This window comes from Coregonus clupeaformis, unplaced genomic scaffold, assembly GCF_020615455.1.
Source record: "Coregonus clupeaformis isolate EN_2021a unplaced genomic scaffold, ASM2061545v1 scaf3953, whole genome shotgun sequence".
Classification (NCBI taxonomy): Eukaryota; Metazoa; Chordata; class Actinopteri; order Salmoniformes; family Salmonidae; genus Coregonus; species Coregonus clupeaformis.
This window is the reverse complement of record NW_025537407.1, coordinates 2,213-29,805: the sequence shown is the minus strand read 5'-3', so window position 1 is coordinate 29,805 and position 27,593 is coordinate 2,213. Positions and strand designations below refer to the sequence as shown.

The 27,593-nt window shown below is 47.7% G+C and overlaps 2 gene segments (V, D, J or C); both read right to left on the bottom strand.

Annotated features, from left to right (window-relative positions):
- Positions 1-4,206: 4,206 nt before the first annotated feature.
- On the bottom strand, positions 4,207-24,028 carry LOC123490431. The segment is given in 3 exon segments: positions 4,207-4,765; positions 10,050-10,088; positions 24,025-24,028. Coding segments are annotated over 3 exon segments (360 nt in total).
- Positions 23,895-24,495, bottom strand: LOC123490432 (the record flags this gene model as incomplete). The annotated part of the segment is given in 1 exon segment: positions 23,895-24,495. A coding segment is annotated over 1 exon segment (333 nt), but the record flags the coding sequence as incomplete, so codon positions are not given.
- Positions 24,496-27,593: the final 3,098 nt, after the last annotated feature.

Here is a 27,593-nt window from a genome sequence, read left to right as displayed (position 1 = left end):
GCTAAAGTTGGGAGGACTTTTAAGCGAGCCAGTTTCGACCCTCTCAATACCTCTGTCAGACCCCGTTTTCCCGGCTACCCTTATGAACAGGAATCAGAGCTTAGCGATTAACGCTTTTATCGATTCAGGTGCCGATGGAAGCTTTCTAGATGCCGAGTTGGTAGGAACAGCTGGGGCTTTCCAAGGAGCAATTGCCGGAAGCCATTGGAAGCTACCACTCTGGACGGCAGTAGTCTGGCACGTATCACGATGAGGACTGAACCGGTTAAGATGCGGTTGTCAGGGAATCATTCTGAGATGATTTCATTCTTCATTCTGCCGTCTTCCCATGTTCCTTTGGTCCTTGGATACCCCTGGCTGAAGGAACACAATCCACGTTCGATTGGGTGACGGGCAAGGTAATCGAGTTGGAGCCTTGATTGTCATGCTAACTGTCTCAAGACTGCCTGCCCCCATTCGGTTCCCAGTCAGGTGATTGAGGCTAAACCCCCAGATTTGTCCCTGGTTCCCGAGACATATCACGATTTATGGGAAGTTTTCAGTAAGCAGAAGGCTCTGTCACTCCCCTCCCCACCGACCCTATGATTGTGCCATCAACCTGTTCCCTGGAGCTGTCTACCCCAAGGGAAGGTTATACAGTATCTCCCGACCTGAACGTGAGGCTTTGGAGACCTACATCAAGGAGTCCCTAGCTGCTGGTCTCGTTCGTCCTCGTCATCACCCCTGGGGGCAGGATTCTTCTTTGTGGGTAAGAAGGATGGCTCTCTTCGACCGTGTATTGATTATCGGGGGTTGAATGACATCACGGTCAAGAACAAGTATCCCCTGCCCTTGATGAGTTCTGCCTTCGACTCCTTACAGGGTGCTACGGTGTTCACCAAGCTAGACCTACGCAATGCGTATCACATGGTCCGGATCAGAGAGGGGGACGAGTGGTTGACGGGTTTCAATACACCGATGGGTCACTTCGAGTATCAGGTGATGCCGTTTGGACTGACCAATGCTCCAGCGGTATTCCAGAGTATGGTGAACGACGTCCTGAGAGATATGATCGGGTCTCTTTGTGTTTGTTTACCTGGATGACATTCTGATCTTCTCGAAGGAACCTTCCGACCACGTCCAGCATGTCCGGCAGGTTCTGCAGCGATTGTTGGAGAATCGCCTGTTCGTGAAGGCCGAGAAGTGCGAGTTTCACGCCCACACGACATCCTTTCTCGGGTACATCATCTCCAGGGGAGAGATTAGGATGGACCAGGAGAAGGTTAGAGCGGTTCTGGAATGGGCCCAGCCCGGTACGAGATTGCAGCTCCAGAGATTTTTTGGGGTTTGCGAATTTCTACCGCAGATTCATCCGGGATTACAGCCGTGTGGCCGCTCCGTTAACTGCCTTGACTTCCAGTATCAGGACCTTCAAGTGGAATCCGGAGGCGGATCGAGCGTTTCTGGATTTGAAGAGGCGATTCACCAACGCACCGATTCTCTCTCAACCGGACACGGCCCGTCAGTTCGGTCGTTGAAGTGGACGCGTCTGATGTGGGAGTTGGCGCCATCCTGTCGCAGCGATGCTCCACGGACAGTAAACTCCATCCCTGCGCCTACTACTCGTCGCCTTTCGCCTGCGGAGAGGAATTACGATGTGGGTAACCGGGAGCTTCTCGCGGTGAAACTTGCCTTGAGGAGTGGCGCCACTGGTTGGAGGGGTCGGAGCAACCGTTATTGTCTGGACTGACCACAAGAATCTTGCTTACGTGCAATCGGCTAAACGTCTCAACTCCCCGCCAGGCCAGGTGGGCGTTGTTTTTCGGACGATTCAAGTTTTCCCTGACGTTCCGACCTGGATCTAAGAACGGCAAGGGCGGACGCCTTGTCCCGGATGTTCTCAAGACGGAGGAGAGTGGGTCCAAGACCGAGACAATTCTCCCCGGAACTGCGTCGTGGGAGCAGTTATGTGGAAGATTGAGGAGGAGGTGCTGGCGGCCCTTCGGACTCAGCCCGGTCCCGGTAACGGTCCACCCGGTCGGTTGTTTGTGCCTGAGTCGGTTCGTCCTGCTGTCCTCAAATGGTCCCACGCCAGCAAGATGGCTTGTCACCCTGGCGTGGCTCGGACAATGGCGTTTCTTCGCAGACGCTTTTTGGTGGCTTGCCATGGCCGAGGATACTCGGGGTTTTGTTGCTGCCTGTCCAGTGTGTGCGCAGAATAAGAGTACCAATCGGCCCAGCTCTGGACTACTTCACCCCCTTCCTATTCCCCGCGACCATGGTCGCATCTGGCCCCTGGACTTCGTCACTGGGTTGCCCGCTTCTGAGGGGAACACGGTCGTTCTGACTATCGTGGACAGATTCAGCAAGTTCGCCCACTTTGTGCCAATTGCCAAGCTTCCCTCTGCCTCGGAGACGTCCGAGATCCTGGTTAGGGAGGTTTTTCAGGGTCCACGTTTTGCCCAGTGATATCGTTTCCGACCGTGGCCCTCAGTTTACCTCTGCTGTCAGGAAGTCCTTCTGTTTGGCCATTGGAGCTACAGTCAGTCTCACATCTGGTTTTCACCCCCCAATCCAATGGTCAGGCGGAGAGAGCCAACCAGAAGATGGAATCCACGCTACGCTGCCTGGCCTCTTCCAACCCCACCTCCTGGGTCTCTCAGTTGCCTTGGGTTGAGTATGCCCACAATACTCTCCCCTACATCTGCCACTGGGATGTCTCCCTTCCAGTGCCTGTATGGCTACCAACCTCCCCTGTTCCCTTCTCAGGAGAAGGAGCTCTCAGTGCCTTCTGTTCAGGCCCATATTCGCCGTTGCCACCGACCTGGCATCGGGCCAGAAAGGCACTCCTTAGAGTTTCGGACCGGTATCAGCTCCAGGCGAATCGTCGCGGATCCCCGCTCCCACCTATACCATCGGAGATAGGGTCTGGTTGGCCACACGGGATCTTCCGTTACGGACTGAGTCTAGGAAGTTGTTACCGAGTTCATTGGTCCGTTTGTGGTGGAGAAGGTGATCAATCCAGTGGCAGTTCGACTCAAACTACCGAGGACGCTCAGAGTCCATCCCACCTTTCATGTCTCCTGCCTCAAGCCTGTTTTCCTCAGTCCTCTGTTGCCTCCTCCGCCTCCTCCTCCTCCTCCTCGGATGATCGGAGGTGGTCCTGCCTACACGGTGCGACGCATCATGGATTCCAGACGGCGGGCCGGGGTTTCCAGTATCTCGTGGACTGGGAGGGGTATGGTCCTGAAGAGAGGAGTTGGATTCGCGTCGACAGATCCTAGATGCTGACCTCATCCGTGACTTCTACCGCCTCCATCCTGGCGCTCCGGGAGTCCGCCCGGTGGCGTTCGTCGGAGGGGGTACTGTAACGATCCCGGCAGTCTGAGTCGGGTCCTGTCTGTGGACTAGTTTTTCTGTTCGTGATCTCCAGTTTCCCGAGGGTTCGGGGAACGCCCGGGAGCTCTCTTGATTTCCGCACCTTGCATCCCATCAGCAATCTGCACACCTGGTCCTGATCATCACCCTTCTTAGGCTCTGGCCTAACATCCATTCCCTGCCGGATCGTTAGCCATGAACAGTAGGTTTACCAGAGTATCAGTCTTAGAGCCTAGCGTTAGTTTTGTTGTTTTTGCACCTTGTTGGTTTGTTGCTTACTTACCCCCGTTTTGTTCCATCTGCAGTCACCCGTCCGGAACCTTCATCCAACCTCTGCCTGGTGGTGGCGGCTGCCGACCCAGGATGGGATCAACCACTGCACCCCCAACAACTAATCAACGCCGCCCGCTCTGTTCCCTGGATTATTCAGCATCACTCTTGAATTTGTAAATAAACACTCACCTTCGTTTCAACTTACCTTGTCCTGGTCTGCTTCTGGGTTCTGGCTTAGCAACTCGTGACACTGTTTGATAGTTGTTATTTTATTACTGTAAAGTCTGTCAAGTCAAACACGTCTGACACGGACTCAGTATCCTGATGAATGAAGACAGTCAACTACTACCATGGCAGCAGCTCTTCTATTATATCACAGTATATTGTGATAGTATGAAATACTGGTCAATTATAATGTTAGAGTGAGTTTTAGACTTGACAGTTGTTAAAGACACCATTAATCAGCCTTACTGAATACATATTTTTCCAGAATATTGCAAATATACAGTATCTATGATCCAGTTTATTAATAAAAACAACAAAAATATGCATTCCAAAAGAAATCTTTATTTTAATCCATTATCACACAATCAAAGCATCAAAGCAAACATGATAGTGAATAAAAACAGATCACATCAAATCTAAAACTAACAAAATCTCAATCTACAGAATGGATTGACACATGAACTCAAGCCAAGCCCCCTGTTAGTCTACACCAGAGTGATCACTAGATTGAAGAATGACTGATTTTAGAACAAAGCAAGTCAAAGAAGAGGAACCAGCATCCTCTCTCCACAGGGGTGTGTGACTGAGGGGTCCTACCCAGAACAGTCAGCCCTCCTCAGGGTCTTGGTGACTGGAGTCTGGGATTTCTGCTGCGCTTCACAGGTCACCTCTCCTGCATTGGTCCACTCCTGGGCAGTGAGAGTCAGGGTGCTGCTCCAGCTATACAGGCCATCCTTCTCCTGGACCCTGGGACTGGCCTCCTGCTTCTTGCTGGTCCCGTCCACTTTCCAGCTCATGGTCCAGTCTGAGGGGAAGCCCTTGTTGGCCAGACACGTCAGTGTGGCTGTTGTTGTACTGGACAGCTCTTCACTAGAGGGGGGCAGGACGGTGAGGGTGGGGACACTGTTACCTGGAACAAACAGAACACATCAACTAAGGAACTACATCAAGTACAGCTACAGTAAGAGATTATCTTCAGCAAAGGACACATCAAAATAAAGTGATTTGGAAATGCCCTCTAAATATTAATGTAAAAGTTAGATTGGTAAAAGATGTGGAGAAAACACAAACTGTAATATGATAAAGCAGATTAATGAACCGAACAAGTATTAAATAAGTAGAGTTACAAGTCATACAGCGTCAGTTATACATGTCATACAGATATTATTTAGGAATTGATCTGATCAGAATAGCCTTCTCATATTCATAGTATTTGCAGAATTTGAGCATAAATTAGTTTTAATCACATATCAACCATGTTAGTTCATGAAGTTGGTTACAAACATAACTGAGACCCTTTATCTTCACACTAACAGTGAAGGCTACCATGAACTCAACGCAACAATAATGACTACTATATCCAATACTATTAAATTGTCATCATACCAGAATTAAGAGTTATTTCTGCAATCATACAAATCAGACATACAAATAAACCTACAATTTAACATTTTGATTTTTAAAAATGTTATTTGAAAGAAGGCTCAGTCAAAATTAATTTAAAACATTTAGAAAATCTAAAATCGCAATATTTTCATAGACACAGAGTGTAAGAATAACATACTTAATAAGTGTAATCAGAAATAAATATCAAGAGAGCTTGTTACTTACTTCCAACATCTAGTCTGGTGCCGCTACCAAAAGTCAACCACAGTGATACAATCCCTATTACTGCTGGTACAAAAACCTCTCTGTGTTGTGATGCTGCAGCTGTTACAGTGAAGATCACTCATACTGAATCATCATCAACACAAATACACTTTAACATCTTCCAGGTAGAACAAACACTTCATATAAGCTGTTTCTAGATAATACAAATATGAATTGCATCTTAAAACCAGATATGAGTATTCTTTCCTTCTTCTGTGTATCAGGTGTTCTCCTAGTCTGGAGGTACAGTCCAGCATTATATCGAGTGTTGCTAGTATTCCTCCATATTGTCCATATGAAAGACAACAGCAGCAGCAGTAGTGATAGTGATCCATATTGTATATTCCTTTATTAAAGATGTTGATCTCAGATTTAACAGTGGTGGTAAAGTCACAGAGGACAGACAACACTACCAGAGGAATCCTACCAGCTTTAGTTTAGAGAAGTGTTCACTAACTGATTAGAGGAACTTACATAAGAGACCAAGCATGAGTGAACAGACAGTTAATTATATCTGATCATCATCAGAATAAAAATACAATGGTGATGTGCCTAAAAAAACGTCATACATTAGTGATATGAGTAAAAAGTTGCTGTTTGATGTTATACAAGATAACACATGCAGGATAAAATACATTCTAAAGATGTGAGCGTTCTTGGAAACAGAAATAGATTTGAGACTTTCATTTGTATCCCTGTGAGTTTAACACTTCATGACTGAGAGCTGTCCTTCATGACAACAGAACCCACAACAACCATGACTTTTATCACCATCTTCATCTGGACACTTGCTCTCTGCTTTCAATGTTACACTTTTCAGAATTTACTGTTGAAAATTAATTACATCTGCACCATTGAAATGTATATCAATGTTAATATTTATATTCAGAACAATTTATTACTATATGAAATATTTTATTCATATAATTGTTTTTATTCTATTTTTCAGAATCCAGAGAACAGATCACTGTGACTCAGACTCCTGCAGTGAAAGCTGTTCTCCCAGGACAGTCAGTCTCTCTGAACTGTAAAACCATCAGTGATGTGCATCCTAACTGTGGTTAATCTATGCCCTGTATGGCCTGGTGCCAACAGAAACCTGGATCCATTCCCAAACTCCTTGTTTATCGAGGAAGTTCTCTTAACTCTGGGACTCCATCTAGATTCAGTGGCAGCGGATCTGGGAGTGACTTCACTCTGACTATCAGTGGAGTCCAAGCTGAAGATGCAGGAGATTACTACTGTCAGAGTGTCCACTACCTCAACAGTGTCTGGGTGTTCACACAGTGAAACAAAAACCTCCCTCAGTCAGACTTTACAGTGACTGTACTGCTACAGATGTGACCTATTGCAGGTGCTGAGGGGAGGAGATGATCCAGTACAATGACACAGTGTATAGTAGAGCTGAACAACAAAAGAGTCAAACTAGAGCTATTTAAATTTACATCATTTAGCAGACGCTCTTATCCAGAGCGACTTACAGGAGCCATTACGGTTAAGTGCCTTGCTTAAGGTTACATCGACAGATTTTTCACCTAGTCGGCTCGGGGATTAGAACCAGCAACCTTTCGGTTACTGGCACAACGCTCTTACCCACTAAGCTACCTGCCGCTATGTCTAGAAGACATTAAATCATAAATGATCACTAAATGTTTCTCCTGACCATTAACTACATGTTGACTCTGTTGAATAACTCAAGGAAAACCATCAACCAATCAGAATAGAGATGATGTGCAATGATCAAAACCCCTAAAGATGACCTTTGTTTTGAATAGCTGGAATTTAATCAACATAATTCAAACACATACAATGAAGCCCTTAAACATTACCCATTCATCCTCACTCACACCACTGTGGTAGTTCCAGGGAGCAGCAGGTGAAGAAAGAGACTGGAGACTTCAGAGCTCTGGAGATCTCCCCTTTAAAGCAGCAGCATCACACGGTCAACACACAGACTGCAGTTACTAACCCTGACCACAGGAGGGAGACAGAAAGCAGATACTATCTGGTCTAATAACACAGTAATAACGTTATGCTCGACATGTAGATGTCTAAAGTCATTATATCAGTCCCCATTCAGCACTTATATCAGAAACCATATCAGTGATTACATAGCTATCATGTTTCTACATCACGTCCGACTGTCCAGGAAGACATTTACATTTACATTTTAGTCATTTAGCAGACGCTCTTATCCAGAGCGACTTACAGGAGCAAGTAGGGTTAAGTGCCTTGCTCAAGGGCACATCGACAGATTTTTCACCTAGTTGGCTCGGGGATTAGAACCAGCGACTTTTCGGTTACTGGCACAACGCTCTTAACCACTAAGCTACTACTTACATGTAGGACACTTTACTGAAAAATGATGGATGGGGAGAAGACCAGAAGATTATTTGCATAGTGATGATGCTATGCATAGACAGCACATGCTTCAGTGGTCTGGGAGTGTTTATATCCCTGTGAGTTTAACACTTCATGACTGAGAGCTGTCCTTCATGACAACAGAACCCACAACAACCATGACTTTTATCACCATCTTCATCTGGATATTTGCCCTCTGTCTCCAAGGTAATATATTTGATAGAAAATGACCCGGACCATTACACTATTAGGCTATATAACCTCATTACAGTTTAATTTCATATGCTATATGGAAAAATATATTAACAATTTAATGCTATTTCTACATGATATCTCTATTTCAGAATCCAGAGGCCAGGTCACTGTGACTCAGACCCCTGCAGTGAAAGCTGTTCTCCCAGGACAGATAGTCTTTCTGAACTGTAAAACCAGCAGTGATGTGCATCAAGCAGGGACCTCTTATCGCTCTCTCGCCTGGTATCAACAGAAACCTGGAGGAGCTCCTAAACTCCTTATTTACTATGCTAAAACACTTCAGTCTGGGACTCCATCTAGATTCAGTGGTAGTGGAACTCATAGTGTCTTCACTCTGACCATCAGTGGAGTCCAGGCTGAAGATGCAGGAGATTACTACTGTCAGAGTTTACACTACCTCAACAGTGTCTGGGTGTTCACACAGTGATACAAAAAACCTCCCTCAGTCAGACTGCACAGTGACTGTACTGCTACAGATGTGACCTATTGCAGGTGCTGAGGGGGGAAGAGACAGTGACATGGAACACTAGATGAGGTCAACTGTGACATGTGACAATATGGTTAGAAAGCGATCATTCAGTTCACATGACCATCATCATCATCTTATCATCATAATGGTTATAACCTGTTATATTTGTCATGGCCTTTAAGTGTATATAACATTTCTTTGAAGTTTTGAAACACATTACCTTCCAATATGTAAAGCAAGATCTACAGATGTAAAACAAAAGGTGTTCTGACCTCAACAATCACTTCAGCCCTCCAAAACAAGTTCCAAAATGGACCTCAACCAAATGTGTGATTTAAATTGTGATCTTCTAGCATTATATTAACTATTTTCATGAGCAGGTTACTGACTGTTAGATCTGTGAATGAGACATGATGCTGGGTTCAAACATGAGACCCATGTACACTACATACACTATCTACGTAAAGTATAATATCCATTTTATCTGTCATTAATTACATTGTGGCATATCTGTTATGTGTCCCTCCCTGAATCCACCATAGAGGTTAAAACCAGTCCACTCCCTCACATCTGGCCCAGTCCAGGGTATTTCAGGCAGTGAAACTGTTCAACTACTAGATTGGTATCTGTGGGAGTGAAACTGAGATTTACATAGACAGGGCTGAGTGGTTCTGCTTGTCCCAGAATAGAGCAGCACTGTCAACAGATGTTCACTCTGTCCCCAGGGGGTTGGAGGTAGAGAAGACTGTCACTACACTATATAGCAGCGTTTCCCAAACTCGGTCCTCGGGACCCCAAGAGGTGGACGTTTTGGTTTTTGACCTAGCTTTACACTGCTGATAAAAAATAATCAACTAATCATCGAGCTTTGATAATTTGAATCAGCTGTGTAGTGTTAGGGCAAAAAACTAAACGCGCATGTTACACCCCTGAAAGGGAAGAAATAATCACGAACGTGACGCAGTTATGTTTCCTCACTGACAAATTTAGTGTAATGATTTTACAAAAATACCACATTTTACAGAACAACAGATCTACAGGAACCAGAGATTTGTAGGGTACAAAGCTTATTCAAGTCACAACAGCATAAACTGTAATTCACTAAAACATATACAAATGTTTCAATATAACTGTCAAACACAAAGTAGCTTTAGCTCAGTAACCCATAACTACATTTATCAACCATGTCAACAAAGTATTCGAAACACATTATACAAATAACCCCAAATATATTATTAACAACGCACATATTCATTCACAATTAGCATAAAATGGCAGCTACTCTCAGTACGAAGCTATATCGCTGCAACCAAGCAGATTACAGTCACACACGCACCTAATAACTCTCTTCAACTTAACTCTAACTTCCTCAAGATGTTACTAACACATACCTTCAACTCTCTTCACAGGTTAGCAAGTTATTACATTCAAATTAACTCGTTTCATATCAATAACGTACCTGAAAGGGAAGAAATAATCACGAACGTGACGCAGTTATGTTTCCTCACTGACAAATTTAGTGTAATGAGAAAAAGACCGCGATTTCCCCAGAAAGTTGGGTGGAGACCAGAGCAATCGATCTCAGGCTCATAGATTAAGAGCATTTAGTAGATCACAGATGAACACTTTTACCCTTAAATTAGGCACCACAAAATAAAGTAGTCAATATAACATTTACACATTCCTCTTACAATATTAACCCTTTGACTCTTGACGGATTTTAAACACATTTATGCATTTTATCAATCTCTATGAACTAGTACTGGATGCATAATCTTTTTAACCTTAGATATTTTAAGGTCCTTACATACCATGAACTTACTAATACTTTTAGTGTATAACAGGCTATGAATATGTCCTTTAACCTGTCACACTCTCCCCGACAAAATAAATGTTGTCCCAACATTACCAACATTATCTTCTTAAACAGTCTATAAGCACTGGACGTAGAAAATCCTCTTCTGTAAGATAGTCCTTGAGCAGAGGTCAAAGTTCACAGTTCAAATAGAACCAAGAAGTTATATTCACAGTCCATATCTGTTGACCAGCTGTATAAACAGTCCATAAGCAGTCTTTTCTCATACTATTGTCAACAGTCCATCAGTTTTAATGATCTATATGCATAGTCTGCTAATTGTCTTGTGAAAGTCTGTGAAATCAGTCAGTAGTCCATGGTCAAACATGTCAACTCTGTCTGTGGCCTCAAGTTTGCTGAAGTCCATACATGTAGGGTGGCTGAAGGTAATATCCCTGTAGTGATGGCAGCCATGGAACCAGTCCTGGTGCAGGGTAGACAGGGAACAACTGTGGCTGTGGCTGTATACTGTAGCAGGAAGGGATACCAAGCTGATCATAGGTGATACGTCTTGGAGGGTGTCTCTCTCTTTGTGGCAGCTGGTAAGCTGGTTCCTCAGGTTCAGCAGCAGCAGTTAATGAAGGAAAGGCACTTAGTGGACGATCATCCAGCACATTTTCAGCAGGCAAGTTCATCTCCTCAGCAGGCAGTTCTTTAACTGTTGTTTTCTCCTCCAGCTGATTTTCAACAAGAGGCTGTGCTGGTAGCGTATCAGGAACTGGCACCGCAACTGTTTGTTTCACTGGTGGGGGCCTGTTTTCCGACTCTCTCGCTGGTTCAGCATACCTCTCAGGTACTGTAGGAGATGTGGGGACCTGTAGCGGCTCATGATGAAGGTCATATTCATCCCTGCTGTCTTCATCAGAATCTAGAGGATGTGATGCAGGCTGATGTCTCTTTTTTTCTTACTTTTGTCATCTTTAGTCATTTCTGGTTGTGTCTCAAAGGTAAGTGGTCACAGGACATGAGCAGGTTTCTGTGCAGGACCCGGGAGCGTCCCCTACCCTTTTCTGGTCTCAACTCATAAATCGGCAGGTCTGAACCCATTTGTCTCACTACTGTGTGAATTTGATCTTCCCAATAGTTACGGAGTTTGCCTGGTCCTCCTCTTGGTGTCAGGTTTTTAATCAGAACTCGCTCGCCAGGCTGTAGCACTGAACTCCTAACTTTAGTGTCATAGTACTTTTTACTTCTTTCAGCAGCTTTCTGAGCATTTTCATTTGCAATGGCGTATGCTTCTTCCATTCCTCGTTTCCAGTTCTCCACGTAGTCTCGCTGGTTACTGGAACCTGCCTCTGTGCACAATCCAAAGAACATATCAACTGGAAGCCTGGGTGATCTCCCAAACAGAAGATAAAATGGTGAATAGCCAGTCACTTCGCAACGGGTGCAGTTATAGGCATAAACCAGTTTGTTTAGAGACTCCTTCCAGTTTGACTTTTGTGTCTCAGTTAGTGTCTTTAGCATTTGCAACATGTTCATTCGTTCCACTTGACCGTTCCCCCATCGGGTGGTAGGGTGTTGTTCTGGACCCGCCATGCCACTGAGTTTCTTTAACTGATGGAACAACTGATTTTCGAATTCTCCCCTTGGTCATGGTGGATGCGGGAGGGGAACCCAAACTTCAGGGCAAAGTCATTGAAGATGAGATTTGCAGCAGTTTTTCCTGACTTTGATGTGGTGGCGTAGGCTTGAGTGTAATGTGTAAAATGATCAACAATCACGAGGATGTACTCATATCCCCCTTTGCATCTGTCGAGATGGAGGAAATCTATACATACCAGTTCAAATGGCTGTGTTGTCACAATGTTTGTCAGAGGAGCTCTTGTTTCATGGCCTGGCTTTTTCTGCTTGACACAGCTACAAGTTTTAGTCACATAGTGCTCAATGTCAGATTGCATATAAGGCCAGAAGAAGCGGTCACGTACTAGTGATACAGTGCGGTCAGTACCTTGGTGTCCCATGTTATTGTGCAACTCTTCCATCACTTTACCTTTGTACTGCTCTGGTAGAACTAACTGCTTGCGGGCTGTAGTGATTCTGTAAAGAATACCATCACTGTCGATTGTCAATTTGTCCCATTCTCTGAATAGGCATTTTGTCTTTGGACTGAATTCCTTTTGCTCTTTAACTGGCGGTTTGGAACCAGACAGCTTGAAATCGAGCACAGGACGGATGACCGGATCAGACTCTTGTGCCTCTCTTATCCCCTCTTTTGGGATCGAGCTGATTGTTGCTGTAGTTGTCTCACCTTCAGCTGATACTGACATAGATGCAGCTGAAATTGACCAAGGCACAAAAGGCTCTTTCTGTACCTCTACTGCTTGTATAGTGGCGGCAATGGTGTCTGGTGGAAGCTCCTCAGAACATTCTCTCATCAGTGACTCTACATCCAGTGGCATCCTCGACAAAGCATCTGCATCACCGTTCTCTCTGCCTGGCCTGTACTTTATTGTAAAGTGGAAATCAGCTAATTCTGCAACCCACCTGGAAGTGGTTGCGTTCAGTTTTGCAGTAGACAGAATGTAGCTCAGCGGGTTGTTATCACTGTATACAGTGAAGGTCGGAGCATAGTACAAATAATCATGGAACTTATCAGTGATTGCCCATTTTAGAGCTAGAAATTCTAGCTTGCCAGAGTGGTAGTGATAGTTCTTCTCAGCTGCTGTTAAGGTTCGAGAGCCATAAGCAATGACCCTAAGCTTCCCATCTTGCTCTTGATAAAGAACTGCTCCCAAGCCTTGGTGTGACGCATCAGTGTGTACAACAAATGGCTGAGTGAAGTCAGGGAAACCTAAGACTGGTGGGTGAAGCAGACACTCAATCAGCTGTTCAAGTGCCTGTTGATGCTGGTCAGTCCACAGGATTGGCTTGTTTGAGGGCACCACATGACTTACTTTCTTTGTTTTTGCTTTCCGTGGGTGGTCAGGTAATTTCTCTGAATCTGCTTTCAGGAGGTCATACAGACAGCTGGCCCTCCTAGAAAAGTCTTTGATGTACTGTCTGTAGTAAGTGAGTAAACCAAGCATTTTTCTGAGCTGGCCCACAGTCTGTGGTCTGATCTCTTTCAATGCTCTTACTGCTTCAAAATCGGCTGGGTCAACTTTGCTGCCGTCTGCAGACACTATTCTGCCCAAATAACGGACCTGGGGTTTAAAGAGATCACACTTACTTGGCTTGAGTTTGATGCCATACTCTCTGAGACGCTGCAAAACCTTTTGCACATCATTCACATGGCTGTCGAAAGTTTTACTGAAAACTAGCGTGTCGTCCAGATAAGGAATGCAGATGTTGTCCCGGAGCCCTTCCAAACATTCCTCCATACAACGCTGAAAAGCTGCAGGAGCGTTCATGAGGCCGAATGGCATACGTATCCACTCATAGAGTCCCCATGGGGTCACAAATGCTGTCAGTGATCTGCTTTCTTCAGAGATGAACCCTTGGTGATATGCTTTTCCCTGATCTAAAAGGGAGAACCAGGAATTACCACCTAAACTGTCCATGATGTCCTGGACCCGAGGGATGGGCTGGCGGTCGGGATGTGTCTTTCTGTTCAGGTCTCTGTAATCTATACACAACCGGAGGGTCCCGTCCTTCTTCCTAACGCAAACGACAGGTGAAGAATATGAAGAGTTTGACTTCCTAACCCAACCCTGGGCTATGAGGTCATGAAGGTAACCCCTTCATCTCCTGATACAGTGGCCTGGGCACTGACATGTATGTGCGCTTGACTGGTTCAGAGTCCTTTAGAGAAATAGTCATTTTCAATCGTTCAATGCAGCCAATGTCATTGTTCTGATCTGGAGAAGGAGTGACACTCTTCTCTAAGCATTTTCCTAACAACCTCTCTCTGTTCTTCGGTTAGGTGACTTAAACCTACTGGTGGATCCCACTGTTCAGTAGCAGTACATGGGGTTTGAACACTGGTGTGATTCACTGTGGCTGGGGTGACAGCTTTTTCAAAGACTTGGGCAGGTAACACAGTCATAATGGTTTGTACTGTACCGATTATGGTGCGTCCTAGCAGGGCAATGTCGTGGTCAGTGGGGTTAGAGACATCAAGCATGACAACTGGAAAAACACCTTTCTTAACTCTGACTAGTGTGTCAAAGAACTCAAGTTCATCTGGCCACTGCGGGTTCAGGTCTGGCTGGAAAAGCATTGTCATGTCATCTTTGAAAGGCTGGGAAGCTACCCGGCACTCAATCTGAATGCTACTGTGTTTTGGTACAGCAACCTTCTCTTTCTTGGTCTTCACTGCGTATTCATCTGTCTGTTCTGCGCTAACAGCCTGTATAAAAGCCCTCACCTTATTTCTTTTGAGGCTTGGGAAAGCTTTTTTCACTGTACTGTACCGTTTAGTCTTTTCGGTCATTGTCAGGATGTGCTCAATAACATTGAAACCTATGATGGGATGAGATAGGTGACAGCCTTTCATTACCAGCACTGGGATGATCAGTTCCTTCGCTTTGGTCAGTTTCAGAGGCTAGCCGAAAAGTTGTTTCAATCCATCCCAGGTACGGCATTTCAGTCCCATTTGCTGCCGTCAATCTTAGATCATCAGGTGAGTCCAGAATTTCTGAAACATCCCTCAGCCTTGCGTTTTGGGAGAGATTCCGCTTTCCATCGTTCATCAATGACCGATACCTGAGAGCCTGTGTCCCATAGAGCTTGGAGGTGGTGGCGATTCAGGTGACACTCAACAAGGCACTGTCTACCGACTAGCGAGGTGACCTTATGGGGGGTGGCAACCTTGAGCTAGGGATGGTAAAGAGTGGGCATTTTCTTCTGTACAGGAAAGCTTTTCACAGGTAGAGTCCATTTTCAGGTGAGTGCATTTTTCCTTATGTTTAGTCCAATGTTGGTTTTGACATCCTTTGGAACAGTACAGTGTCTCTTTACATGATGAACATTGTTTCAGGTTCTCAAATGAATCTTCTCTGGCACAATTTGCACATTTCTGGGACTTTTTGGTAGCTACGGTTAACACTTGTCCCTCAGCGGTAACCCTTCCCCGTTTAAAGGGGCCTCTTTGGATGGTCTGACTCCCGGATTTTACATCCAGCTTGAAAATGTTCTCCACTCCCACATCGGAAGCAGTGTGTGCAGCGTGCATCTGTTCTGGCCTGCTGGCAGACAAAACACCTCCTTGGAGCTTGAGCAGAGCGGTTGGTATACAGGTTAGGTGCATATTGATACTGCGCAGGGTCAGGTGCTTGGGGCTGACTGTAGTTGCTGTAATACTGCTGCTGGGAAACAGGTGGCTGGGGTTCCCTATCTGGCCTCCTAACTGGAAGTGGGGCATGGGCATAAGGCGATGACTGAAACATAGGCTGCTGTAATGTCTCCTTAATCTGAGCAATCTCTGCACTGAGACCTTTTAGGGAAGCTACACCTGTCTTAAGTTCAGCTAACTCTGTTAACAGTTCTGCGGGTATCTTAGCTTTGGCTTCCTTCACAGGACACTTTGCAGATGGCGTATCTTCTAACTGGACTACACTTACAGTTGTAGCAGGCTGTGGGGCATTAAAAACGCTTTTTGTTTCGTCTTTCTAACTCATTAGCACAAGCAATGTTAGCTTCTCTAGCAAAACCTCATCTGATGTTTCGCTATCAAGCAGGAGAGGCTGCATGTCTATCCTGATACTGTCACTCTGGAGACCTGTAAGGACTGTGTGTAAACACATGCGCTGGACTAGGGCAGGGTCATACTTAAGCCCTGATTCTGACTCCTGGGACGCAAATAGTACTTTCTGCCTCAAATCTAAGACGCGCATCAGGAAGCTTTGAGGGGTCTCCTTGCTATGCTGTGCTTCTGAAGCTAGCTGTTTGTAAAGCTCTGTTGCACTCTTCTCTTGGAAGTGGGAACGCAGGATGCATCTAAGTGTGGGAAGAGTTAGCTGGGGTTTACCTTCCAAGTAGCTGCGTAGCTGTGAGCCTGGGAGAAATAGCCCTGATTACTGCGTCTACTATTTCTACCTCAGGATAGCCTCTGTTAAGTCCATTCTCAATCTGATGGGCAAGGCTGGAAAAAGTCAGTTTATCTTTCTGGCCCGGTTCACCTATCTGACCAGAAATTTTTAACTCTTTGCGCCAGTATGAGCCGGGCTGTGCACTGGGTGAGAGCTGCATGCTCCTCTGAAGATGGGCAGGGGGTTGGGGCTGGCGCAGAGAATCACTGGCTTGGTCTGCAGTACTCTGCTCATTTCCCACCCCTTGTTGTGGGGTTACAGTTCTCAGTCCCTCTATTCTGTGATGTGTTCTGGCTGTTTCAATATCATGGTCAGTTTGCCCTGTCTTGCTATCTATGCCACTGATCATCTCTGTCATTTTGTCTTTAAGTAACAATAATTCCGACATGCCGCCATCTTCTAACTCTGCAACTTCCTCTCTTTCAAGGAACATCATAATGTGAGTCATCAATGATATGCGGGATTTGTCTTGAATAACTCTTCTCTGTTCGCCTGATATGTCAAGGAAAACACATATCGTCTAGTAACTTGTCTTTAGTCAGGGTTTGCAATTCTCCTACTACCTCTTCCTGTAGTTCTTCCAAGGCGGTTGTCATGTTGACAGGACAGGAGGAACCTTTACTGTGCAGGAGTTGACTCTGAATTAGGTGGTCCTTACTGTCTCTGATGGTCTCTCAACGGCCTCAGTCGACACGTACTTAACCCCCAACTTCCAGCTCCCCTCGAACAGCAACACTTTCCTCACTGCAGCCTGCCTGGGTTGTTATGTAGGGATTTAGCTGGCTCGGAATTCAGCGACCAGGATGTGGAAGCCGGACATCTGAGCAGCAATCTCAGCGGAGCCTCCAAAATGTTACACCCCTGAAAGGGAAGAAATAATCACGAACGTGACGCAGTTATGTTTCCTCACTGACACATTTAGTGTAATGATTTTACAAAAATACCACATTTTACAGAACAACAGATCTACAGGAACCAGAGATTTGTAGGGTACAAAGCTTATTCAAGTCACAACAGCATAAACTGTAATTCACTAAAACATATACAAATGTTTCAATATAACTGTCAAACACAAAGTAGCTTTAGCTCAGTAACCCATAACTACATTTATCAACCATGTCAACAAAGTATTCGAAACACATTATACAAATAACCCCAAATATATTATTAACAACGCACATATTCATTCACAATTAGCATAAAATGGCAGCTACTCTCAGTACGAGCTATATCGCTGCAACCAAGCAGATTACAGTCACACACGCACCTAATAACTCTCTTCAACTTAACTCTAACTTCCTCAAGATGTTACTAACACATACCTTCAACTCTCTTCACAGGTTAGCAAGTTATTACATTCAAATTAACTTCGTTTCATATCAATAACGTACCTGAAAGGGGAAGAAATAATCACGAACGTGACGCAGTTATGTTTCCTCACTGACAAATTTAGTGTAATGAGAAAAAGACCGCGATTTCCCCAGAAAGTTGGGTGGAGACCAGAGCAATCGATCTCAGGCTCATAGATTAAGAGCATTTAGTAGATCACAGATGAACACTTTTACCCTTAAATTAGGCACCACAAAATAAAGTAGTCAATATAACATTTACACATTCCTCTTACAATATTAACCCTTTGACTCTTGACGGATTTTAAACACATTTATGCATTTTATCAATCTCTATGAACTAGTACTGGATGCATAATCTTTTTAACCTTAGATATTTTAAGATCCTTACATACCATGAACTTACTAATACTTTTTAGTGTATAACAGGCTATGAATATGTCCTTTAACCTGTCACACGCACCCCTTGGCGTCCCGAGGACCGAGTTTGGGAAACACTGCTATATCTTGAAGTAGTGGCACTTGTAATATTTGTATTTAAAAAATATATATTTAGCTTCAAATCACAGCCTATAACACACTTGAGAGTCCAAGATATCGGTTGACTGTTTGTAACGATCCCGGCAGTCTGAGTCGGGTCCTGTCTGTGGACTAGTTTTTCTGTTCGTGATCTCCAGTTTCCCGAGGGTTCGGGAACGCTCCGGGAGCTCTCTTGATTTCCGCACCTGCATCCCATCAGCAATCTGCACACCTGGTCCTGATCATCACCCTTCTTAGGCTCTGGCCTAACATCCATTCCCTGCCGGATCGTTAGCCATGAACAGTAGGTTTACCAGAGTATCAGTCTTAGAGCCTAGCGTTAGTTTTGTTGTTTTTGCACCTTGTTGGTTTGTTGCTTACTTACCCCCGTTTTGTTGTTCCATCTGCAGTCACCCGTCCGGAACCTTCATCCAACCTCTGCCTGGTGGTCGCGGCTGCCGACCCAGGATGGGATCAACCACTGCACCCCCAACAACTAATCAACGCCGCCCGCTCTGTTCCCTGGATTATTCAGCATCACTCTTGAATTTGTAAATAAACACTCACCTTCGTTTCAACTTACCTTGTCCTGGTCTGCTTCTGGGTTCTGGCTTAGCAACTCGTGACAGAACGATCCGGCCAGTAATGAACCCAGCGGACCTGGACTCTGTTCGCCATGCCATTACCCAGCAGGAGAAGATGTTGGGCCATCATAGCACGGTACTACAGGAGATCGCGTTGTCAGTTCGGAACCTTTCTACCGGTCTGACGGAGGTCCAGAACCAACGCAAGTGTCCGGTGGAGGATCCACTACCGGTTTCACCCATCTCTGCCTGCCGCTTCTGAAGCTGTGTCCTTCCGTGAGCCCAAGGTTCCGACGCCGGATAAATATGAGGGGGAGCTGGGAAGATGCCGTTCCTTCCTTATGCAGTGTGGATTAGTGTTCGATCTACAGCCCTACTCTTATGCCACAGACAAGGCTAGGATAGCCTTTGTGATTGAGTTGCTGCGTGGTCGAGCGCTGAGTGGGCTTCAGCCGTTTGGGAACGACAGGATCCTGCATGGCTTCATACCAGGGGTTCACGGCCGAGATGAGGAAGCTCTTCGACCATTCCGTCCGAGGGAGGGACGCAGCTAGGCGCCTGTTTCGCTTCGCCAAGGAACTCGCAGCGTGGCCGACTTCGTGATCGAGTTCAAGACGTTGGCTGTGGAGAGTGGGTGGAATGAGGAGGCTCTGCAGCGGCCTTTACCAGGGTCTGTCGGAGCAGCTCAAGGATGAGTTGATCTCCTATCCGGAGCCTAGTGACCTGGACAGCTTGGTAGCCTTGTCTATTCGGGGTGGATAATCGAGTCCGAGAGCGAAGGAGGGAGAAGCAATGGGTTCCGTCCAACCGATCAGCTTCTCAGGTTCCAGTCGGGTCGTCAAACTGCGCGGCTCGCTAAAGTTGGGAGGACTTTTAGCGAGCCAGTTTCGACCTCTCAATACCTCTGTCAGACCCCGTTTCCCGGCTACCCTTATGAACAGGAATCAGAGCTTAGCGATTAACGCTTTTATCGATTCAGGTGCCGATGGAAGCTTTCTAGATGCCGAGTTGGTGGAACAGCTGGGGCTTTCAAGGAGCAATTGCCGGAAGCCATTGAAGCTACCACTCTGGACGGCAGTAGTCTGGCACGTATCACGATGAGGACTGAACCGTTAAGATGCGGTTGTCAGGGAATCATTCTGAGATGATTTCATTCTTCATTCTGCCGTCTTCCCATGTTCCTTTGGTCCTTGGATACCCCTGGCTGAAGGAACACAATCCCACGTTCGATTGGGTGACGGGCAAGGTAACGAGTTGGAGCCTTGATTGTCATGCTAACTGTCTCAAGACTGCCTGCCCCCATTCGGTTCCCAGTCAGGTGATTGAGGCTAAACCCCCAGATTTGTCCCTGGTTCCCGAGACATATCACGATTTGGGGGGAAGTTTTCAGTAAGCAGAAGGCTCTGTCACTCCCCTCCCCACCGACCCTATGATTGTGCCATCAACCTGTTCCCTGGAGCTGTCTACCCCAAGGGAAGGTTATACAGTATCTCCCGACCTGAACGTGAGGCTTTGGAGACCTACATCAAGGAGTCCCTAGCTGCTGGTCTCGTCTCCTCGTCATCACCCCCTGGGGGCAGGATTCTTCTTTGTGGGTAAGAAGGATGGCTCTCTTCGACCGTGTATTGATTATCGGGGTTGAATGACATCACGGTCAAGAACAAGTATCCCCCTGCCCTTGATGAGTTCTGCCTTCGACTCCTTACAGGGTGCTACGGTGTTCACCAAGCTAGACCTACGCAATGCGTATCACATGGTCCGGATCAGAGAGGGGGACGAGTGGTTGACGGGTTTCAATACACCGATGGGTCACTTCGGTATCAGGTGATGCCGTTTGGACTGACCAATGCTCCAGCGGTATTCCAGAGTATGGTGAACGACGTCCCTGAGAGATATGATCGGTCTCTTTGTGTTTGTTTACCTGGATGACATTCTGATCTTCTCGAAGGAACCTTCCGACCACGTCCAGCATGTCCGGCAGGTTCTGCAGCGATTGTTGGAGAATCGCCTGTTCGTGAAGGCCGAGAAGTGCGAAGTTTCACGCCCACACGACATCCTTTCTCGGGTACATCATCTCCAGGGGAGAGATTAGGATAGACCAGGAGAAGGTTAGAGCGGTTCTGGAATGGGCCCAGCCCGGTACGAGATTGCAGCTCCAGAGATTTTTGGGGTTTGCGAATTTCTACCGCAGATTCATCCGGGGATTACAGCCGTGTGGCCGCCTCCGTTAACTGCCTTGACTTCCAGTATCAGGACCTTCAAGTGGAATCCGAGGCGGATCGAGCGTTTCTGGATTTGAAGAGGCGATTCACCAACGCACCGATTCTCTCTCAACCGACACGGCCCGTCAGTTCGTCGTTGAAGTGGACGCGTCTGATGTGGGAGTTCGCCATCCTGTCGAGCGATGCTCCACGGACAGTAAACTCCATCCCCGCGCCTACTACTCGTCGCTTCTTCGCCTGCGGAGAGGAATTACGATGTGGGTAACCGGGAGCTTCTCGCGGTGAAACTTGCCTTGGAGGAGTGGCGCCACTGGTTGGAGGGGGCGGAGCAACCGTTTATTGTCTGGACTGACCACAAGAATCTTGCTTACGTGCAATCGGCTAAACGTCTCAACTCCCGGCCAGGCCAGGTGGGCGTTGTTTTTCGGACGATTCAAGTTTTCCCTGACGTTCCGACCTGGATCTAAGAACGGCAAGGCGGACGCCTTGTCCCGGATGTTCTCCAAGACGGAGGAGAGTGGGTCCAAGACCGAGACAATTCTCCCCGGAACTGCGTCGTGGGAGCAGTTATGTGGAAGATTGAGGAGGAGGTGCTGGCGGCCCTTCGACTCAGCCCGGTCCCGGTAACGGTCCACCCGGTCGGTTGTTTGTGCCTGAGTCGGTTCGCCCTGCTGTCCTCAAATGGTCCCACGCCAGCAAGATGGCTTGTCGCCCTGGCGTGGCTCGGACAATGGCGTTTCTTCGCAGACGTTTTTGGTGGCCTGCCATGGCCGAGGATACTCGGGGTTTTGTTGCTGCCTGTCCAGTGTGTGCGCAGAATAAGAGTACCAATCGGCCCAGCTCTGGACTACTTCACCCCCTTCCTATTCCCCGCGACCATGGTCGCATCTGGCCCTGGACTTCGTCACTGGGTTGCCCGCTTCTGAGGGGAACACGGTCGTTCTGACTATCGTGGACAGATTCAGCAAGTTCGCCCACTTTGTGCCAATTGCCAAGCTTCCCTCTGCCTCGGAGACGTCCGAGATCCTGGTTAGGGGAGGTTTTCAGGGTCCACGGTTTGCCCAGTGATATCGTTTCCCGACCGTGGCCCTCAGTTTACCTCTGCTGTCAGGAAGTCCTTCTGTTTGGCCATTGGAGCTACAGTCAGTCTCACATCTGGTTTTCACCCCCAATCCAATGGTCAGGCGGAGAGAGCCAACCAGAAGATGGAATCACGCTACGCTGCCTGGCCTCTTCCAACCCCACCTCCTGGGTCTCTCAGTTGCCTTGGGTTGAGTATGCCCACAATACTCTCCCTACATCTGCCACTGGGATGTCTCCCTTCCAGTGCCTGTATGGCTACCAACCTCCCCTGTTCCCTTCTCAGGAGAAGGAGCTCTCAATGCCTTCTGTTCAGGCCCATATTCGTCGTTGCCACCGGACCTGGCATCGGGCCAGAAAGGCACTCCTTAGAGTTTCGGACCGGTATCAGCCCAGGCGAATCGTCGCCGGATCCCCGCCTCCCACCTATACCATCGGAGATAGGGTCTGGTTGGCCACACGGGATCTTCCGTTACGGACTGAGTCTAGGGAAGTTGTTACCGAAGTTCATTGGTCCGTTTGTGGTGGAGAAGGTGATCAATCCAGTGGCAGTTCGACTCAAACTACCGAGGACGCTCAGAGTCCATCCCACCTTCTCATGTCTCCTGCCTCAAGCCTGTTTTCCTCAGTCCTCTGTTGCCTCCTCCGCCTCCTCCTCCTCCTCCTCGGATGATCGGAGGTGGTCCTGCCTACACGGTGCGACGCATCATGGATTCCAGACGGCGGGGCCGGGGTTTCCAGTATCTCGTGGACTGGGAGGGGTATGGTCCTGAAGAGAGGAGTTGGATTCCGCGGCGACAGATCCTAGATGCTGACCTCATCCGTGACTTCTACCGCCTCCATCCTGGCGCTCCGGGAGTCCGCCCGGTGGCGTTCGTCGGAGGGGGGTACTGTAACGATCCCGGCAGTCTGAGTCGGGTCCTGTCTGTGGACTAGTTTTTCTGTTCGTGATCTCCAGTTTCCCGAGGGTTCGGGAACGCTCCGGGAGCTCTCTTGATTTCCGCACCTGCATCCCATCAGCAATCTGCACACCTGGTCCTGATCATCACCCTTCTTAGGCTCTGGCCTAACATCCATTCCCTGCCGGATCGTTAGCCATGAACAGTAGGTTTACCAGAGTATCAGTCTTAGAGCCTAGCGTTAGTTTTGTTGTTTTTGCACCTTGTTGGTTTGTTGCTTACTTACCCCCGTTTTGTTCCATCTGCAGTCACCCGTCCGGAACCTTCATCCAACCTCTGCCTGGTGGTCGGCTGCCGACCCAGGATGGGATCAACCACGCACCCCCAACAACTAATCAACGCCGCCCGCTCTGTTCCCTGGATTATTCAGCATCACTCTTGAATTTGTAAATAAACACTCACCTTCGTTTCAACTTACCTTGTCCTGGTCTGCTTCTGGGTTCTGGCTTAGCAACTCGTGACACTGTTTGATAGTTGTTATTTTATTACTGTAAAGTCTGTCAAGTCAAACACGTCTGACACGGACTCAGTATCCTGATGAATGAAGACAGTCAACTACTACCATGGCAGCAGCTCTTCTATTATATCACAGTATATTGTGATAGTATGAAATACTGGTCAATTATAATGTTAGAGTGAGTTTTAGACTTGACAGTTGTTAAAGACACCATTAATCAGCCTTACTGAATACATATTTTTCCAGAATATTGCAAATATACAGTATCTATGATCCAGTTTATTAATAAAAACAACAAAAATATGCATTCCAAAAAGAAATCTTTATTTTAATCCATTATCACACAATCAAAGCATCAAAGCAAACATGATAGTGAATAAAAACAGATCACATCAAATCTAAAACTAACAAAATCTCAATCTACAGAATGGATTGACACATGAACTCAAGCCAAGCCCCCTGTTAGTCTACACCAGAGTGATCACTAGATTGAAGAATGACTGATTTTAGAACAAAGCAAGTCAAAGAAGAGGAACCAGCATCCTCTCTCCACAGGGGTGTGTGACTGAGGGGTCCTACCCAGAACAGTCAGCCCTCCTCAGGGTCTTGGTGACTGGAGTCTGGGATTTCTGCTGCGCTTCACAGGTCACCTCTCCTGCATTGGTCCACTCCTGGGCAGTGAGAGTCAGGGTGCTGCTCCAGCTATACAGGCCATCCTTCTCCTGGACCCTGGGACTGGCCTCCTGCTTCTTGCTGGTCCCGTCCACTTTCCAGCTCATGGTCCAGTCTGAGGGGAAGCCCTTGTTGGCCAGACACGTCAGTGTGGCTGTTGTTGTACTGGACAGCTCTTCACTAGAGGGGGGCAGGACGGTGAGGGTGGGGACACTGTTACCTGGAACAAACAGAACACATCAACTAAGGAACTACATCAAGTACAGCTACAGTAAGAGATTATCTTCAGCAAAGGACACATCATGTGACGATCCCGGCTGTCTGAGTCGGGTCCTGTCTGGTGACTAGTGTTCCTGCTCGTATTCTCCAGTTTCCCGAGGGTTCGGGAACGCTCCGGGGAGCGCTCTGGTTTTCCGCACCTGCATCCCATCAGCATCAGCATCTGCACACCTGGTCCTGATCATCACCCTTCTTAGGCTCTGGCCCAACATCCAGTTCCTGCCGGATCGTTAGCCATGAACAGTATGTTTGTCAGCGTATCAGTCTCTGGAGCCAGTAGTGTTAGTTTTGTTGTTTTTGCACCTTTTTTGACTTGCTGTGTACTGACCTCCGTTTTGTTCTGTCTGCAGTCTCTCACCCGGAACCTTCACCCAACCTCTGCCCTGATGGTCGGCTGCCGAGCCAGTACGGACCAACCACTGCACCCTCAACAACCCATCCACGCCACCCGCTCTGTTCCTGGATTATTCAGCTTCACTCGGACTCTATTAATAAACACTCACCTTTGTCTCACGTACCTTGTCCTGGTCTGCTTCTGGGTTCTGGCTTAGTTAACCGTGACAGAACGATCCGGCCAGTATGAACCCAGCGGACCTGGACTCTGTTCGCCCATGCTATTACCCAGCAGGAGAAGATGTTGGGCCATCATAGCACGGTACTACAGGAGATCGTTGTCAGTTCGGAACCTTTCTACCGGTCTGACGGGGTCCAGAACCAACGCAAGTGTCCGGTGGAGGATCCACTACCGGTTTCACCCATCTCGCCTGCCGCTTCTGAAGCTGTGTCCATCCGTGAGCCCAAGGTTCCGACGCCGGATAAGTATGAGGGAGAGCTGGGAAGATGCCGTTCCTTCCTTATGCAGTGTGGACTAGTGTTCGATCTACAGCCCTACTCTTATGCCACGACAAGGCTAGGATAGCCTTTGTGATTGAGTTGCTGCGTGGTCGAGCGCTGAGTGGGCTTCGCCGTTTGGGAACGACAGGATCCCTGCATGGCTTCATACCAGGGGTTCACGGCCGAGATGAGGCTCTTCGACCATTCCGTCCCGAGGGAGGGACGCAGCTAGGCGCCTGTTTTCGCTTCGCCAAGGAACTCGCAGACGTGGCCGACTTCGTGATCGAGTTCAAGACGTTGGCTGTGGAGAGTGGGTGGAACGAGGAGTCTCTGCAAGCGGCCTTTTACCAGGGTCTGTCGGAGCAGCTCAAGGATGAGTTGATCTCCCTATCCGAGCCTAGTGACCTGGACAGCTTGGTAGCTTTGTCTATTCGGGTGGATAATCGAGTCCGAGAGCGAAGGAGGGAGAAGCAATGGGTTCCGTCCAACCGATCAGCTTCTCCAGGTTCCAGTCAGGTCGTCCAAACTCGCGCTCGCTAAAGTTGGGAGGACTTTTAGCGAGCCAGTTTCGACCTCTCAATACCTCTGTCAGACCCCCGCGTTTCCCGGCTACCCTTATGAACAGGAATCAGAGCTTAGCGATTAACGCTTTACTCCGATTCAGGTGCCGTGGTAAGCTTTCAGATGCCGAAAGTTGGTGGAACAGCTGGGGCTTTCCAAGGAGCAATTGCCGGAAGCCATTGAAGCTACCACTCTGAACGGCAGTAGTCTGTGCACGTATCACGATGAGGACTGAACCGGTTAAGATGCGGTTGTCGGGGAATCATTCTGAGATGATTTCATTCTTCATTCTGCCGTCTTCCCATGTTCCTCTGGTCCTTGGATACCCCTGGCTGAAGGAACACAATCCCCACGTTCGATTGGGTGACGGGCAAGGTAACGAGTTGGAGCCTTGATTGTCATGCTAACTGTCTCAAGACTGCCTGCCCCCATTCGGTTCCCAGTCAGGTGATTGAGGCTAAACCCCCAGATTTGTCCCTGGTTCCCGAGACATATCACGATTTGGGGAAGTTTTCAGTAAGCAGAAGGCTCTGTCACTCCCTCCCCCACCCCGACCATATGATTGTGCCATCAACCTGGTCCCTGGAGCTGTCTACCCCAAGGAAGGTTATGACAGTATCTCTCCGACCTCGAACGTGAGGCGTTGGAGACCTCCATCAAGGAGTCCTTAGCTGCTGGTCTCGTCGTCCCTCGTCATCACCCCTGGGGGCAGGATTCTTCTTTGTGGGTAAGAAGGATGGCCTCTTCGACCGTATTGATTATCGGGGGTTGAATGACATCACGGTCAAGAACAAGTATCCCCTGCCCTTGATGAGTTCTGCCTTCGACTCCTTACAGGGTGCTACGGTGTTCAACAAGCTAGACCCACGCAATGCGTATCACCTGGTCCGGATCAGAGAGGGGACGAGTAGTTGACGGGTTTCAATACACCGATGGGTCACTTCGAGTATCAGGTGATGCCGTTTGGACTGACCAATGCTCCAGCGTATTCCAGAGTATGGTGAACGCACGTCCTGAGAGAGATATGATCGGTCTCTTTGTGTTTGTTTACCTGGATGACATTCTGATCTTCTCGAAGGAACCCTCCGACCACGTCCAGCATGTCCGCAGGTTCTGCAGCGCGATTGTTGGAGAATGGCCTGTTTGTGAAGGCCGAGAAGTGCGAGTTTCACGCCCACACGACATCCTTTTCTCGGGTACATCATCTCCAGGGGAGATTAGGATGGACCAGGAGAAGGTTAGAGCGGTTCTGGAATGGGCCCAGCCCGGTCACGAGATTGCAGCCCAGAGATTTTTGGGGTTTAGCGAATTTCTACCGCAGAGATTCATCCGGGATTACAGCCGTGTGGCCGCTCCGTTAACTGCCTTGACTTCCAGCATCAGGACCTTCAAGTGGAATCCGGAGGCGGATCGAGCGTTCTGGATTTGAAGAGGCGATATCACCAACGCACCGATTCTCTCTCAACCGGACACGGCCCGTCAGTTCGTCGTTGAAGTGGACGCGTCTGATGTGGGGAGTTGGCGCGATCCTGTCGCAGCGATGCTCCACGGACAGTAAACTCCATCCCTGCGCCTACTACTCAGCCGCCTTTCGCCTGCGGGAGAGGAATTCACGACTGTGGGTAACCGGGAGCTTCTCGCGGTGAAACTTGCCTTGAGG